This window comes from Moschus berezovskii, chromosome 5 (genome assembly GCF_049115385.1).
Source record: "Moschus berezovskii isolate FMDL1 chromosome 5, NW_MosBer_1.0, whole genome shotgun sequence".
NCBI classification, from domain to species: domain Eukaryota; kingdom Metazoa; phylum Chordata; class Mammalia; order Artiodactyla; family Moschidae; genus Moschus; species Moschus berezovskii.
This window is the reverse complement of record NC_142464.1, coordinates 81,789,861-81,807,654: the sequence shown is the minus strand read 5'-3', so window position 1 is coordinate 81,807,654 and position 17,794 is coordinate 81,789,861. Positions and strand designations below refer to the sequence as shown.

Below are 17,794 nucleotides of genomic sequence, written 5' to 3'. Positions count from 1 at the left end.
TGCTGTCGTACCTGCATTATGTGATCTTTAGAAAGTAATTATAGAGCACACAGAAAAAGAAATCAAAGGTGCAGTATTTCAAAATCAACATAAGAATTAGGATACTGGTCTCTAAAATTGCCCCTTCTGGTGGTAGAATCCTGACCACTGGTAAGCTTCCACAGTTTAATCCTTATGACACTCTTTCAAGCTTTCATAAATTTTATAGTACTGTTATAAGGAGAAATGTGATATATGAGTTTTAATTGTTCAGTGTAATAGTCTCACCCTTAAGAATCTCATTTAGAGAGCCTGAAAGGGTATCCCCCTCCCACTTCCATGAATGGGGGTAAAGTGCCAATTACCACAGGAAACAAGACCCTAGGTCTATAGGTAAAAGGGAAAGGAAGTTCTTATTGATAAAGAATATCAGCTACCATAAAAGATATAATTGACTCAAGCAGGAACCAATAGATGAAAAAAATCACTGAGTTTGTTGAAGGATTAAGATAATTTCACTATATCATCCCATGGAATATTAATTACAAAGGGAAATAAATAATAACGTCAGTGGAGAAATCTGGCAGACAACACGTTAACCAAACAATAAAAGTTAACACAACCAGTAACAGGATCATGTGCCTTCTGATGTAATGTACTGATACTGACTATTCCTGCCAAGACACATAACCAGAACTGAAGCATGAGAAAATAATTATGATACTATAATTCAAATTAAGAAACATTCTTTAAACAGTTTCAAACTCTTCATGCTGTGAAGCACAAATGCTAAGGAGTTGTTCCAAACTAAAAGAAATGAAGATATGTGACAACCAAATACAACAAGGAATTAGGAGCAGGGAGATATGTAAAGTTATTAAGATATTTGGCACAATCTGAACTTAAAACTATACAGACTACACCAATCTTGTCATGAATTTAATTATTACAGGATGATTGTATAAGAGAGTGTTCTTATCCTTAGGAAATACAAACAAATATTCAGTGATGAAGAGGTATGCTTTCAACTTAATTTCTGGGCTTCCAGCACATTAATATACATAATGTGCAGAAAACAAACACTGAGTGGTAGATCCCAAATAAGGGGTACACAAGATTTCAGGGTACCATTCCCACAACTTCTCTGTAAACTTAAGCATTTCTCAGTTTCTTAACAAAGTCACTTTCTCAAGACTTGCTGTTTTCTGCTACCTGAATGAACCCTCTCCTTGCCGTGTTAATGCATTCAGACAATAGTCAGTCTATGAAACAATATTTATGTTATCACCACAATTTTTAAATTATAGTAAAATGACCACTGTATATGAATTGGTTGAAATCAAGGAGAACACACCCACAGAAAAACATCACACACACACACCTGTAGCCCTGGGTAATTAACAACTATCTGCCCTTACAACGGAGAAGGCAATGGCAAGCCACTCCAGTACTCTTGCCTAGAAAATCGCATGGACGGAGGAGCCTGGTGGGCTGCAGTCCATGGGGTCGCTACTAGTCGGACACGACTGAGTGACTTCACTTTCACTTTTCACTTTCACACACTGGGGAAGGAAATGGCAACCCACTCCAGTGTTCCTGCCTGGAGAATCCCAGGGACGGCGGAACCTGGTCGGCTGCCATCTATGGGGTCGCACAGAGTTGGACACGACTGAGGCGACTTGGTGGTGGCGGCGGCGGCGGCCCTTCCAAGGGCCAGATATTGTTTTAGGTACTTGGGTTAAGCAGTTCAGAACAAAATCATTCTGACTTTAGTAGCAATTATATCATTTGACACAAAAGCCCACATACTATTTTAACATTCAGTTCAGTTCAGTCGCTCAGTCATGTCCAACTCTCTGCGACCCCATGAATCACAGCACGCCAGGCCTCCCTGTCCATCACCAACTCCCGGAGTACACTCAAACTCATGTCCACAGAGTCGGTGATGCCATCCAGCCATCTCATTCTTCGTCATCCCCGTCTCCTCCTACCCCCAATCCCTCCCAGCATAAGACTCTTTTCCAGTGAGTCAACTCGTCGCATGAGGTGGCCAAAGTACTGGAGCTTGAGCTTTAGCATAAGTCCTTCCAATGAACACCCAGGATTGATCTCCTTCAGAATGGACTGGTTGGATTTCCTTGCAGTCCAAGGGACTCTCAAGAGTCTTCTCCAGCACCACAGTCCAAAAGCATCAATTCTTCAGCGATCAGCTCTCTTCACAGTCCAACTCTCACATCCATACATGACCATGGGAAAAACCATAGCCTTCACTAGACAGACCTTGGTTGGCAAAGTAATGTCTCTGCTTTTTAATATGCTATCTAGGCTGGCCATAACTTTCCTTCCAAGGAGTAAGCGTCTTTTAATTTCATGGCTGCAATTAGCATCCACAGTGATTTTGGAGCCCAAAAAAATAAAGTCTGACACTGTTTCCACTGTTTTTCCATCTATTTGCCATGAAGTGATGGGACCAGATGCCATGATCTTTGTTTTCTGAATGTTGAGCTTCAAGCCAAACTTTTCACTCTCCTCTTTCACTTTCATCAAGAGGCCTTTCAGTTCCTCTTCACTTTCTGCCACAAGGGTGGTGTCATCTGCATATCTGAGATTGTTGATATTTCTCCAAGCAATCTTGATTCCAGCTTGTGCTTCTTCCAGCCCAGCGTTCCTCATGATGTACTCTGCATATAAGCAGGGTGACAATATACAACCTTGACATACTCCTTTTCCTATCTGGAACCAGTCTGTTGTTCCATGTCCAGTTCTAACTGTAAAAGCTACTATAAAAGACATGCAAGAGAGGCAGGTGGATTATACACCTTAATTATGCCAAATAGAGGAAGCATTTCTATATATTTAAGGATACTTACTTGCTTTGTTATTAGTGGAAAAGGTCTTAATACTAAAATTACAAGTCAAGCACTAGGTTAAGTGCTCAATAAACATTTGTTGTTATTATCCAGTCGCTCAGTAGTGTCCGACTCTGCAATCCCATTGCAGCACGCCAGGCTTCCCTGTCCTCCACCAACTCCTGAAGCTTACTAAAACTCACGTCCACTGAGTCGGTGATGCCATCCAACCAACTCATCTTCTGTCATCCCCTTCTCCTCCTGCCTTCAATCTTTCAAAGCATCAGGGTCTTTTCTAATGAGTCAACTCTTCACATCAGGTGGCCAAAGTATTGGAGTTTCAGCTTCACCATCAGTCCCTCCAATGAATATTCAGGATTGATTTCCTTTAGAATTGACTGGTTGGATCTCCTTGCAGTCCAAGGGACTCTCAAGAGTCTTCTCCAACACCACAGTTCAAAAGCATCAATTCTTCAGTGCTCAGCCTTCTTTACTGTCCAACTCTCACATCCACACATGACTACTGGAAAAATCATAGCTTTGACTATGTGGACCTTTGTCAGCAAAGTAATGTTTCTGCTTTTTTAATATGCTGTCTAGGTTTGTCACAGCTTGTCTTCCCAGGAGCAGGCGTCATTTAATTTCATGGATGTAGTCACAGTCTGCGTGATTTTAGAGCCCAAGAAAATAAAGTCTGTCGTGTTTCCACTGTTTCCCCATCTATTTGCCATGAAGTGATGGGACCAGATGCCATGATCTTAAGTTTTTTGAATGCTGAGTTTTAAGCCAGCTTTTTCACTCTCCTCTTTCACCTTCATCAAGAGGCTCTTTAGTTCCTCTTCATTTGCTGCCATTAGGGTGGTGTCATCTGCATATCTGAGGTTGTTATTTCTCCCGCAATCTTGATTGCAGCTTGTGGTTCATCCAGCCCAGCATTTTGTGCATTGATAAGCAGGATGACAATATACAGCCTTGATGTACTCCTTTCCCAATTTGGAACCCATCTATTGTTTCATGTCCAGTTCTGTTGCTTCTTGACCTGCATACAGGTTTCACAGGATGCAGGTAAGGTGGTCTGATATTTCCATCTTGTGAAGAATTTTCCACTGTTTGTTGTGATCCACAGAGTCAAAGGCTTTAGCATAATCAATGAAGCAGATGTTTTCTATGATCCAATGGATGTTGGCAATTTCCTCTGACTTTTCTAAATCCAGCCTGAACCTCTGGGAGTTCTCGGTTCACATACTGTTGAAGCCTAGCTTGGAGAATTCTGAGCATTATTTTGTTAGCCTGTGAAATGAGTGAGTGCAATTGTGTGATAGTTTGAATATTCTTTGGCATTGCCCTTCTTTGGGATTGGAATGAAAACTGACCTTTTCCACTTCTGTGGCCACTGCTGAGTTTTCCAAATTTGCTGGCATGTTGAGTGCAGCACTTTAACAGCATCATCTTTTAGGATTTGAAATAGCTCAGCTGGAATTATATTTAATACTCAGGAATTCCCTGGTGGTCCAGTAATTAGGACTTAGCCCTTCCAATGCTGTGGCCCAGGTTCAGTCCCTGATCAGGGAACTAAGATTCCCCCAAGTTGGTGTAGCACAGTCAAAAAAATATTTTAAAAACCCAACAAAAGCATTTAACACTCAAGAGTCACCCTATGGATACAAGTACCATATGACCTCATTTTCAGGATGAAGAAACAGATTTAACAAAGTTAAAAGTAATTTGCAAAATTATAGTTGTAAGGAAGAGAGGCCCACAGTGAACCCAACTCTAACTGCAAGGGCCACAGAGCACTTGATAAAGCAAACATCAATAATAATCCTTTAAATAAGCAATTTTGTTTACACTGAAACTTCCCCTGATTACCAAAGATCAGTACATTGTTCTTAGCCTCTTCACCAACCTACCTTTATGGAGCTGAGGATGAGTACCCTTGCAGGGGGGACCACTACTGTACCGTTAACTCCCCCTGGGCAGAATACAAAGACGGCCAAAGATAAAGTGAAAAACAGATACTTGTAAAAATCGTAACAGGGTAAGCCTCTGAGAACAGAATAGCAAGGGACTGGAAAAACACACTTGTGGTAACACACTTAAAGGTAATAAACAATAACATTTAAACATCCTTTCCTGAATCATGAACTTTTAGGTCACTTACTCCATCAGGGCAGAATGCAATCCAGTTGTTCTGATGCTTCTCCAACTTGTTCTCCCTTTTCTCTCACGCCCACAGAAATACCTAAGTCTTCAACACTGCTTTTCAACATACAGCACAATCATTTTCAGTAACATAGGAAGCAGAACCTTCTAATGTGGCTTATCACCTTCCCCTGGACTTCATTTCCTTCTCAGACTTCCATTAGAGTAAAATTAGAGTCAAAATAGTGCCCTAGCACTCAGTGAACATTCAGTGTAACTCATCTTATTTTCCGTTCGCTGCATCTTTTTCCAATGAGGGAATATTTACTGATAGCAGGCTTGCTACTGAGAACAGACATGTAGATTACAACTGTTAAGGGACCTGTGATTGGGAAGTATATAATTTCCTATAAATTGTCTTCAGGTTGTTTCTCCCCTACCTACTACACATCCACTTCCCAGAAAGCAGATTATAGGAAGAGAGGCTTTGGACTTCTACCCACAGACTGGTTATCCCCAAACAAAGACTTTCACTACCTTTCTATTTACCCTGGATTATCAGAGTGAAAATGTTTTGTGATTATTATTATACTTCTAGTTCCAGCCAAATAAATTTGGGCTCCTTGACATTTGATGTACCACAAATAAACAAAGGCATAACATGCTTTTTAAAACTTTATTTCAACATTACTATGCTTACAGAAATACACTCATATGGGTTAATAAGATGCAATTTAACTTATCCTACACAATTCGGACCAAAAACCCAGGTTTGCTTCAAAAAACAAAAACAATAAAAAGGATTTGCAATCTGGTTTTTCATCTATTAAAAATGTATATAAAAGATTCTCCATCAAATGCTGCTAAAGCAAACAGCAGGAACCTTGAGAAATAAACCTTTGGTTTGTCTCTGAAAAATACCATGTATTGCACTGTAAAAGTTTATACAACTGGTTCAACAAAACATTGCTGTAATGTTTCAATGCCAGTTCACAAAGTTCAATAACTAATGATGTTGACAAGGGTAGGGAGAGCCTATCTATACATGTGAAAATATAAAAAAGCTATCTGATCTAGTTAATATTACATGCAGATCCCAAATCTATTCAAACCAAGATTCAGATAATTTCTTAAATCTGAATTAACACTATCAGTCCAGTTCATCAGCTGAAGTCAAAAAGCAAACTCTGCACAGTAGCTGTTTTTCTGATTTGTGCAAAAAAGAAAATGAAGTTTCTTCCCCAGCTTTTTAGTCCAGAACTACAGCAAAGTATTTCTTCCATTGTCAACATTCTTGGGGTGAGAGGCAATGAGGTTACTTAGGCTTACATCTGAATTAGCACTCAGATGCAAGAGTCCCCAAAGTTAAAGACCACGTGACTTTAGAAGTGACTCTAAAAAATAAAATGGCCTTTCTTGGAAGACTAGAGCAAAACATCCAGCAATAGTTAAAAGAAGCCTAATTAAAAAAAAAAAAAAGAGTAGCTCTTTATGAATTACACTTCAATTTGTTTTAAAGAAAGCCTCAATGAAGCAGCTCTGAAAAGAGGAAAAAACATAACTTAAAATATCCTGAAAAGCAATGTGAACATAGATTCAGAAGACAGTTAAGAGATACATTTTACAAAGCTACCTAGGATTAGGCTTATAAAGGTATTCTAAGTCTTTCAACCTTTAATACTAAACATCAGTTTACAAACATGTTTACTTTTTATTCCTTTATCAAAAGGGAAAAGTCTAGCTTCAATCCTATCCAGTGAAAGGGAAACTGAGAAAAAAAAAAAAAAGATTCAAATAGTCCCATGCAAATAGCACATTTTTCAAATGGAAGAACTAGACCAGAAGTTATTACTAGTACACTTTTCAATGAAACAATTTTTTTAATCAAACGACTTTTAATAAGAACAAATACATGGCACTAAGGTTCAGAACCTAATATAGGCCTGACAAGTCCTTGTTTTCTGGAGGAAAGGCCTCAAGTCCATTCAATTTCCAGTAACAATGTTTTCACAAATCACTTTAATGAGAGGTTTTAATTTCTTTCATATTTTTGGTTTTGGCATTCTAGTCTTAAAATCTAGATAAGAAAATAAGTCCAATTCCCCAGAAGTCAATTTTTTTTTTCTTTTGAGGTATCAAAGAATCCAAACTGATTCCCAATCTCCAATTTGTACTTAATATGAATATTTTTGCATGTACTGGAAAAGGTAACGTTTTAATATAAAATGTACTCATGAATATTAAATCTAGTTGTTAGAAAGGTTTAACTAGCTTTATAATTTAAGTTTCAAAACATAAATATCTGCTGCAGCTTGATCTGTTTGACAATGATTGTCGGAGCTGAGAATTCACCTAGAATTCAACATCATTTACAAATCCCTATTATGTACAGAAAACACACACCAGTAATACACAACTTACTCATGTCTTGAGAAAATTTACTGCTTCTCTAAATCTTTGGCCTCCCAGTCAATTCCAAGTTCAAATATCCTTTACCTTAAACACACACTCTCAGAATAACTAGTTTTCCACACATAGTTTAATACTTTTTCCTAATTTTTCATGTTGCATTGCCAAACCCTGAAACCTGCCTCAGAGGTCAACCAGACAAAAGAAAACAAACAATATATAAAGTGATTACTTCAGAACTGAACCTGGGAGGATAAGAATCAAGGTTCCTTGCTGGAATCATACTTTATTTTACAAGGAAAAACAAAAAGCCTATGTTAGATTCTTTCATATTCTTTGGTGACTGGCCAAAGAACCTACCAGCAAGTTTGGGGCACATCCTCTTTTCCATACAAAGTGGTCCCATAGGAGCACCAAAACAGCCATTCATTTCATGCCTCACCTGTAGCCAAAGGCTGTCCCGGTAAAGCCAGGACACGCACCAGTTGGAGGAGATCCCTGAGAAAGTGTGCCTGAACTTCAGCTTTCGCCAGCCTTTTCCACTGTATTCACAGGAAGGAGCAGTTGGTCTACCAGCACTCATACTACCTTTCTCATCCTAGGTTTTCTGTGTAATTGCTATGGCTTTGGAATCTCACAAACTGATACTCTGTGTAACTTGAAGGAGTAATTATGCCTCCAAGTTCCAGATTTGCAGTTGCCAAATAAAAATCACAGCCCCTTATTCAGCGGAGCAGACATATAAATAAACACCAACCATCTAGGAAAAGAGGTTTCCTCTAAGATACAACTTAACACCACATATTGAGAAGTAGATGTACTAAGACGGGCCAGAAAGTTTACTTATGGTTGGTATTTGAGAAAAATCCATTCAACATAGATCTAGTGGCTTATTTACTGCAAAGTTCAAACTGAAAGGTGTGAACTCACTACATCAATTTAAAATAAATAACTTATATGAAATACAGATTCTGGCATAGATGTTAAAATCAAAATCAATGGACTAAACCTGCATCTTTCATTTGCTCGCAAATTTGCACAGACTATTATTCTGCAAAAAAGACAACTGCAGCAAGGAAAAAGAAAACTGCCCCTTTTGCAAACAAGACTAAAAAGCATCCCTCCAGAGAGATCAAAATAAACATGCATATATAAAGTATTACAATGCAAATGCTATTTCTAGAAAAAATTTAACTGCATAGATTAAAAAAAAACAATGTGCAACATCTTAAGGCATTAAAGCACCAAAACAAAAACAAAAAACCCACCAAAATCATTGTTTTTATGACAATTAACACATACACAAAGAAACATACATACTGATCAAACTTCAGGAAGGTAAATACCTGGATTGATAGAATATCCATTGTTGGGAGAATTTCTCTTCAAATTCAATATCTCTCTTCTTATCGCTAGAACAATTTTAAAGTGCTAACTTTATATAAAGCAGGCAAATTCTTCAAGTAATTTGCTATTTAAGTAAGCCAATTTTTATAGGGCTGTAAACGAAAAATAAACTAAAGTGAAACAGGAAGAAAGACATGAGGAAAAAACTGATAAGTTATATAGCTGAACAAACTGACAGAATGCTCTAATACCACCTTGGCCTCCTTATTCAATTAAATGCAAAAACAGATTTAAAAAAAAAGCTTACAGCTTTAGATGTCTGCTACAGTAACTCCCTTGGATTTACTAAAATGGTACATCAGTAGGTACACGGAGTCCTAAGAAAAAGAGTGCCACTTAAAAATCAAGATTGGACAATAATTAATTGCAAAAACAAAAGGCTGTCTACTATTACAAATGAATATAAAATGTCAGAGACCTTATACACTAAGAACTGAAGCCTTGACCAGAGTTTCATTACTCCTGCCCTTGAGCTGCCTTTTCAAGGAAGTATACATTAACCAAATGGCGATTGAGGTGTTTGCTGTAATCTTTTTCCTTCCGAAAAGAACGATCACAGAAGATACAAACGAAATCTCCCTCAGCCACTTTGACAGCCAAGGCCTCCTTTCCATCTTTCCCACTGGTCTCTTGTGGAACTGGCCGAGCACCGTTCAATCCAGAATCATCACTATCCTCTGATGTGTTGTCACTTAGGTCACTTCCATCATGACTGTGGATGCCTTCATCTTCATCCATTTCCTGAGACTCATTTACTGCCACGGTGACAGGAGGTGATGCCACAGTAGTTGTGGACACGGCTTCATGTTTTTCCAGCGATAGACCAAGAAGTGGTGGTGAAACTGGTTCTTCAACTGCCGAGTCTCTGTTGGGGAAATTCTCTGCTTTCTTCTCATCAATGTCCATCTCCATTTCACAGAGCATAGCTTCGGCTTGATGTTTAACCTCTGAAGTTTCACCCTCTGGCATATTCAAGTTTTGTTCAGAGTATGAAGTGTTGGCAGATTCCTTGGTAACAGCAGCAAGATCAGCCAGACTCTTATCTGCCTCTTCTGCTCCCACTTTTTGAAGAGGGGCTTCTTTATTTCCTTCGCCTGCAGGGAACAAATTTTGGTCTTTCGATTCTTCCCCTTTTAAGTTTTCCTTTGGCAGGGGTGGTGATGGTGGGAAGAGATCCTGTGCATCGGCACTTTCTTTTAGAAGCTGCTTGTCTTTAACAGGCACTAAGCCAACCTCAATAAGAACTTGCTCCTTCCGTGCCATTTCACTCAGCATGCTGGACTTTTCCTTTCTATTATCTTTTCGAGGAGACCTTCTGGGGATCGGCTCCATGGGCGGAGGAGGCTCTGTCTGAACAGGCCCCTTCTGAACAACCTCGATCTCAGCATCCCCCACAGGGGGAGGGGGAGGAGGAGGCTCTATCTGAACAGACCCCACCTGAGCAGGCTCTGGGGGAGGAGGAGGAAGAGGAGGAGAAGGCTCCATCTGAACAGGGGTCACCTGAACAGGCTCCATGGGAGGAGATGGCTCCATGCGAACAGGCCCCTTCTGGACAACCTCGACGTCAACACACCCAACGGGAGGGGGAGGAGAAGGAGGAGGCAGCGGCTCCGTCTGAACACACCCCACCTGAGTGGGCCTCCTCTGAGCAGGCTCACTGCTTTTCTTACATGATTTACTTCTCACAGTTTTCTTCTTTGTACTGTTTTTCATGCAAGTGTTTTGCTTTTTATTCTCCTCTACTTTGCTGTCACCCTTTGGCACTTCCTGACTATTTCTGGATTTGCTTTCTGCCTTCTTTTTCTTTTTTGTCACAGGTTCCTCATCATTAACAGGCTCTTGTAAGGCATGGGCTTCAGCTTCCACCTTCCTTTTGCTTTTCTTGCTTTTGCAGCTTTTTTCTGAATTGTTCCCTGGGGACACATCTACTTCTTTAGCTTCCATGGCCGATTTGCGAGTTCTGGTAGTCACTTGGCTTGAAGCGTTACTACAAGGCTTTTTCTCTTTTGAAACATTATCTTTCTTCTCCACTTTGACAGACCTCTCGTTTTTCTTCCCAGTCACATCCCCCTTTACTTTTGTCTGCTCCGTTTCTGTTTTCTCACTGGTGATTTTGTTATCAGGCAAGTCAGCCTCTCGCTTCTTGGTTTTCTTTAGTTTCACCTTTGAGACATCCATGGTTTTATTAGGACAAGTAGGATGCTTAGATTTGAAATGATACTGCAGATTACACTTCTTGGAAGCTGCATAGTCACATACAGGGCAGTTGAACTGCCGTGGATTAACATGGAGCTCCACGTGTTTTTTGAAGTTACTTCTGTCTGCTGTTTTGTAGTCACAGTGTGGGCAGTTAAGAGGTTTAGGCCCATTGTGAACCTGTCTTGCGTGGCGGGTTACTTCATGTTGATTAGAGGCCACATAACTGCATTGGTCACACTTAAAAGGCTTCTCACCTGAAGGTAGACAAGAGATGTTACAGAAGGCACACATTAAGAAATGAATTCAAGATTTATTCAAATATACTCATTAAGAAGTGGATATATATATAAAACAAAACCCACCAGAACTATTTCATGAAGACTTTATCATGCAATTTATATTTACCATATTTATTTGTATATCTTTCGTATTTATCTTTCCTCTATCCCTTGACTTCTGATTCTCATTCCAAACAAAGGAATAATTATCCTAGTTAATCATCTAAAAAGTTCATCAAGTTAGGGCTCTCAAACACTGTTAAAGAATACAGATTCATCAAGAAATATACAATTACTGAAAAAGTGACTTAGGCTCTTGATGCTAATTCTTGAGCAAAGGCACTCAAAAAGGTAACATACTTTTAACGTTTTTATGTAATTAAAACAAACGTATAAAGGAGCAGAACATAAAATTCCCATACATTTAAGATAAACCTTGAGACTTCAAAAGAAATACTTCACACTCTAGGCCAAACTCCCAGACCTTTATATGAAAACTTCAAAACAATGCTTTGACCCTTTGTCCATCATAGCAGAGCTGAATCAGATTTCACTCAGCAAATTTTTCTACTGCCAGAGCTGCTATTCTACAGCAAAGCATAACAAGTCAGAAATCCTTTCTAGATTTTCTCCCACTTTCTTCTAACAAAAGAGCAAAGAAACCAGGGGCATACAAATAGATATGGCATATAAAATAAGCACAAATTACAATCACAGGCACATACAAGACCAGAAGCCCTCCCACTCCCAAATTAAAGGCATAAGATTTAACTCATTCTACCTGAATACATACCCATCTAGATCACACTCTAGCAAATATTACCAAACGGTATCCATACCCCACTGGTCCAATGGAATGCATAGCAGAAAAATGGAAATTGACATTTATGAAAATTCATCTCTCAACATTCTAAAATTCACATAAAATCTTATTAAATTTTTTTGTAAAGCAAAACTACTTAGACATTAAGTAAAACCATAGATAGTAAGCTTTACATGATTAGAAGATATCTGTTTACAGAATACTTGACCACAAAAACTTATCCAAGTATGTCAAACTATAAGCTCTTTTCCATATTAGTCCAATAAAGAGAGGTTTCTAACAACATGCTACATTACTCTCCACTTGGCCCTTTCTTGTCCTTTCCACTGAATGACTTCAATGGAGACAAACATCTACTTAATATATACAGAAACAGAATGGGTGAAACAAGTTATGTGACGTAACGGTTAAGAAATTGTTCTACAGTAAAAATACCTACAGGGATCAAGTACAGGCTCTGCAACTTACTGTGAGGTCTTGAGCAAGGTACTGAAAACTCTCTAAGGCTCAATTTCCTCATCTGTAAACTATTCTTATGTGTTGTAAGCTATCCATATAAATATATATATCCAATCCATATAAAGCACTTAGTGTAGAACAGATGGCCAAACAGTCAATACATATTACCTGTAATTTATGACTTTTGGAATGAACTGGTATATTATAGAATGGGTAAACACAAAGTAAGATTTCAGGTGCTTATCCTGCCTTACTATATAAACCTTACCTTTGAGTAAACAAAAAGCTGATGAATGGAGTCAATCTCGTTAGGAAAATATTTGTGCTCTTAAAAGAATTATAAAGAAAATGTCACCACTTTATAAGCCTAATGAATGAGAGCATTTTCATAGCCAGCATCAAGCAAGATGCAAGCATCCACCTGTGAAATGATCAAGGAATGGAGTTCCTAGTACTCTGTTTAAAACTCCAACAGCATCATTTATTTGCTTCATTCACCCCAACCCTATTTTTGCTTTACTGCCATTAAATCTGTTGCATTGGAAGATCAATTCACCAAGTTGATTAGCTTATTAATACCTAGCTGAATGAAAATTCTTTTGTCCTGTGCCAACAGTTTTAACTTAATTTCCTTTCCCAATTCTAGTAAAAATTTTTACCTGTTTTTCATCTTTATAAATGTGCCAGGTGTCTGTTTTATTCTTCCCAGGTTAATTTATAAATGTAAGGTAAATTCAAAAAGGGATTTTTACAAGCTTATACACATTCTTATCAAGTAGAGCCCAGATAGAATAACAAGAGAACTTTTAATTCAAGAGTAATAGGGGTGTACTACTCAGCAATAAACACAACATTCTGATAACACAGCGTGGAATGACATTCCACATTCGAAAACATTTTACAGAAGGATGTTAAATCTTTAATAGAAATCAGAGTATCACTTGACGGAAGAATATGGGACTACTGACTAGAAAGGGTAAGGAGGGAACTTTTCTAAGCGTAATAGAAACATTTCATGTCTACACCAAAATGGCAGTCAAACAAGAGAAAGCATACATAAAATCACTGACCTATATGCCTAACACATGTGCATTTTCGTGTGGGTAAATTAAACCTTAATAAAATATGTTTAAAAAGTTATTCTAGGGCTTCAGTGGTTAAGTGGTTAAGAATCTGGTGGTCCAGTGGTTAAGAATCTGTCTTGTAACACACAAGGGACACCAGTTTGATCCCCAGTCTGGGAGGATACCACATGCCACAGAGCTACTCAGCTCATGTGCCACAACTACTGAAGTCCACGTGCCACAACAAAGAAGAGCCCCTGCTCGCTGCAACTGAAGAAAGCACAAGTGCAGCAACAAAGACCCACTGCAGCCAAAAAACATAAATAAATAAAATGAATCAATAAATCTTTATAAAAATTATTCTAAAATTCACAAAAAGACTCTCAAACTATAATATGTTTCAAATGACCCAGGTATTAAAAATAGTGCCTTCAGGGAATTCACTGGTGGCCCAGTGGTTAGAACGACATGCTTCCACTGCAGTGGGCAGAGGTTTGATCCCTGGTTGGAGAACTAAGATCTGGAAAGCCACTTGGCCAATAGGAAAAAAAAGAAAAAAAAAAACCGTGCCTCCATAATAATCACCAAGTACTCAGTGGAAGGAAAATAGTTTTTGCTGAAAAAATTATTTTTTCATCTTAAATATAAGTAGTCCATGACAGAATTCAGTAAGATGTTAATTCCCTTTAACAAACATTCACTGTGCTCATAATTGGAAAACATTCAAAATGAATTTCTATGCTAGCTGGATGGAAGAACTATCCAGTATGATACCTACAAAAATATTACAAACGGACATGCAAATCGGATGCATTCCCTCCAGTTCTAAATATTTCATCTAAGATGAAATGATAACGTATCTACTGAGAATTAGAAAAAGAAGAGTTGTGGATCGTATGAGCACCTCCTAAGGATCAGTGTGGCAAAAATGAAATAATTACCCATTCAAGACCATCTACACAAATACTGACTTCTTAACTTTGCCATCTTCACACCTTCATAATGGGGGCCAAGTCTGGACAGTGATCATGGTCATTTCAGTTCTAGAGTGGACAATTCTCCCTGGTGTTATAGTCCTATATTTATTATAAGTGAATAAATTGGGATCATGGATTATCAATCACTCTTTAAAGTTTGGCTTTTGTAAATCAATCTTTAGAAGCCTTAACAATTCTCAAGAGAACAAAACCACGTTAGGAACTAAGCAACTAACAAGGAATCCCTGGAACCCAGCAACCACACACTGAAATTATATTTAAAAATATATATAAATATCCAAATTACATTAAAAATAAATCATAAGTAATGACCCAGCTCCAGGTATAGAACAACTTCTTTATAATGGTAGTTTACTAAAAATGATAGAAAAGTTCCCATTTCTTACCAACCTGAATGAGTACGCATATGCCTGGTTAAATGAGTCTTCTGAGAACTTGAGTAAGGACAAAGTTCACATTTATATGGACGTTCACCTACAAAAATACAGTGATTAATGTTCAAATAATAAAATAAGGCAATTACAATTCTCACTAACAATACATACATTATTTAATACTGAATTTTGGGGGTTTTTTTTGGCTGCTCAGTTCAGCATGTGAGACCTTAGTTCCCAGACCAAGGATCGAACCCATGCCCTTTGCCCTAGGAGCACGGAGTTAACCACTGGACCACCAGGGAAGTCCCAGTTATACTCATAAAGCCACAGGGACTGACATCAACTGAAGATAGGAGAACAGTGATTCACTACTAAGGAATTTAAGTCTCAAAGGCAGAAAATTTGTGTTTTGGACATGGGTTGTCAACTACAAAATATACTAAAAGAACACCTTGACATTTGTCTATTTTTTGGCCACAAGATAACAATTAGGACCTCAGGCAAGCTTCCTCATCTATAAAGGTAACAGTATCTCCACTTTCTAGAATTGTGAGACTTTGAATTAAGATAATACATGGATAGCCTTCAGCCCTGTGCCTGACACATAGAGCCTTCAATAAATATGTTACTATTCTGTCTATATTATGCGTTACAGCAACAGATGTACCTAATAACAAGGGACAAGGAAGGACTTTCCTGGCAGTCAATTGGTTAAGACTCCATACTTCCACTGCAGGGGGCACAGGTTCAATCCCTGGTAGGGGAACTAAAGATCCCACATGTCATATGGCTTGACCAAAAACAGAAAACAAACAAAAAACCCATGGAACAAGGAAAGGAAAAGACAAAGTGAAAAAAGGAAAGAATGTGCTGATAAGTGTGAAATGTGTTCCTAGTAACTATCCAGCTATTATTAGCTGGTACCTGTAGATTAGACATAAATAGCTCATGGCAACAGGATGCCTACTTTAGCCTGGAAGAATTCTGAGATAACTTAAAAAATGTTGAAATGTTATTTCTGTAAAAAGATACATAATTGCCAACAGCACATGAAAAGATGTACAATATCATTAGTCACAACAGAAATGTAAATCAAAACCACAGTGAGATGATTTCACACCCACCAGGATGGCTATAATCAAAATAACAGATGTTAACATTTATTTGTTAGGTTGTGGAGAATTTAAAACCCTAATACAGTGCTGGTGGGCCTGTAAAATAGTGCAGCCACTTTGGAAAAAGCTTGTCAGTCCCTTAAATGATTAAACATAATTAGCATATGGCTAAGCAATTCCACTCCTAGGTGTATATTTACCTAAGAAAAATAAAAACATATGTCTTCACAAAATCTTGCGTAAGAATGGCAATAGCGGCATTACTCACAATGGCCAAAAAGTGGAAATAATCCAAAAATCCATTACCTAATAGAAAAACAAAATTTTGCTTACCAATTTTAGAGTAGTATTTGGCAACAAAAGGAAAACAAGTACTGTACGTTTGATGTGGATGAACCTTGAAAACATAAGTGAAAGAAGGTAGCCACTGAGGGCCATGTATTATCTGATTCCATTGATATGAAGTGTTCAGAACAATTCAATTCACAGTGAATTGTTTGGTATATCAATTGTGTATCAGTCAAATTATTACCAAAAAAAGCTAAAAAAAATTAACACCCTGAAGAATAAAATGAAGGATCAACTACAGATAATTCTTCATAACAAAATAGATTGCCTCTATCTGTGCAACTCTCCAAAATAGGCATAAATACTCTAAACACTAGTAATTTTCCACTCACAGGTATAGGCAAAAATGTCATCTTTCAAAGTAGAATTTGTAACTGGTGAACTGGTTAGATAGCAAAACCACAAAATGAAAAATCTTTCTACTGAAGCCTCAAATGAAAATCCTCAGCCCCCTACCATAATTATTTATAAAAAAGATACAGAACTTTGAATCTTAGCTGTATGTGACCCTGGGTACAACACTTTAGGCTCTCAATAAACACTTACCTGTTTTCCTTAGCATATTTTTCTGACAATTAGCAGAGAGTAGAAGAAAGCACCTAACCCTGAGCACTCAATAAAGGAACATACCAGACTTGGTAAGTGAACCTGAAAAGTTGGCTACCTAAGTGAGAGATAAGAAATAATAGATTCCTGCTGATGATCATTTATCTCTGCTCTTCAGCACTAGATGAATTAATTTTCCCATAAATACACTTTTTAGAACCATGCATTTAATACCACTGATACTCTCAGATTTTAAATAATCAAAATAATAATCTTCTATTTATGTGCCAACAAATTGTTTAGAAAAAAATTTTTTTAAAAACCACAATAAGGTAATACAAGCAGTGAGGGAGCTTTTAAAAAGTATTAAGATCAAATAAGTTTAACACTAAATGTGAAATGAGATACGTACAACAGTTAGTTGTGTAAGTCATAACCTTAATTGTGGAAATATCAACTTTAAATTAATGTAGAAAAAATATTAAGTAATGATGAAATATATAAAAACAGCCATTAAAATTAGTTGCCTAGATTGTAATTAAATGAAAATAAACCACCATAAGAAAAAAAGAAGAAATGGCAAAAAGTAGAGATCCCATGTTTTTATTTTTTTAAAAGTATACATAAGAAATTGGAAATATATACTAAACTGAAATTTTTCAAGTTCTCTCCATTTTCCTTAACTCTGAAAATCTCTTAAATCAACTAATTTAAATTTATTGTTCAAACATTTTTAGATATTGGGGAAAATCTTTAAATTTTTCAGTGACTCAACAATTTTGAAAATATCAAAAATATAAC

General features: G+C 37.6%; 1 protein-coding gene across 6 annotated transcripts in view; it reads right to left on the bottom strand.

Annotated features, from left to right (window-relative positions):
• Nucleotides 1–638: 638 nt before the first annotated feature.
• Nucleotides 639–17,794, bottom strand: part of LOC129561816 (RE1-silencing transcription factor-like) — a 28,728-nt gene continuing 11,572 nt past the window's right edge. For 3 of the 6 annotated variants that reach the window (XM_088836365.1, XM_055434609.2, XM_088836364.1), the window contains 2 exons: nt 14,998–15,081; nt 639–11,239 (listed from right to left, as the gene is read on the bottom strand). In XM_088836365.1, coding sequence (XP_088692491.1) covers nt 9,243–11,239; nt 14,998–15,081 — 2,081 coding nt within the window. In that variant the 3' untranslated portion in view covers nt 639–9,242. The remainder of the gene's footprint in view (nt 11,240–14,997; nt 15,082–17,794) is intronic. The other 3 variants (XM_055434608.2, XM_055434607.2, XM_055434606.2) reach the window with 1 other exon arrangement.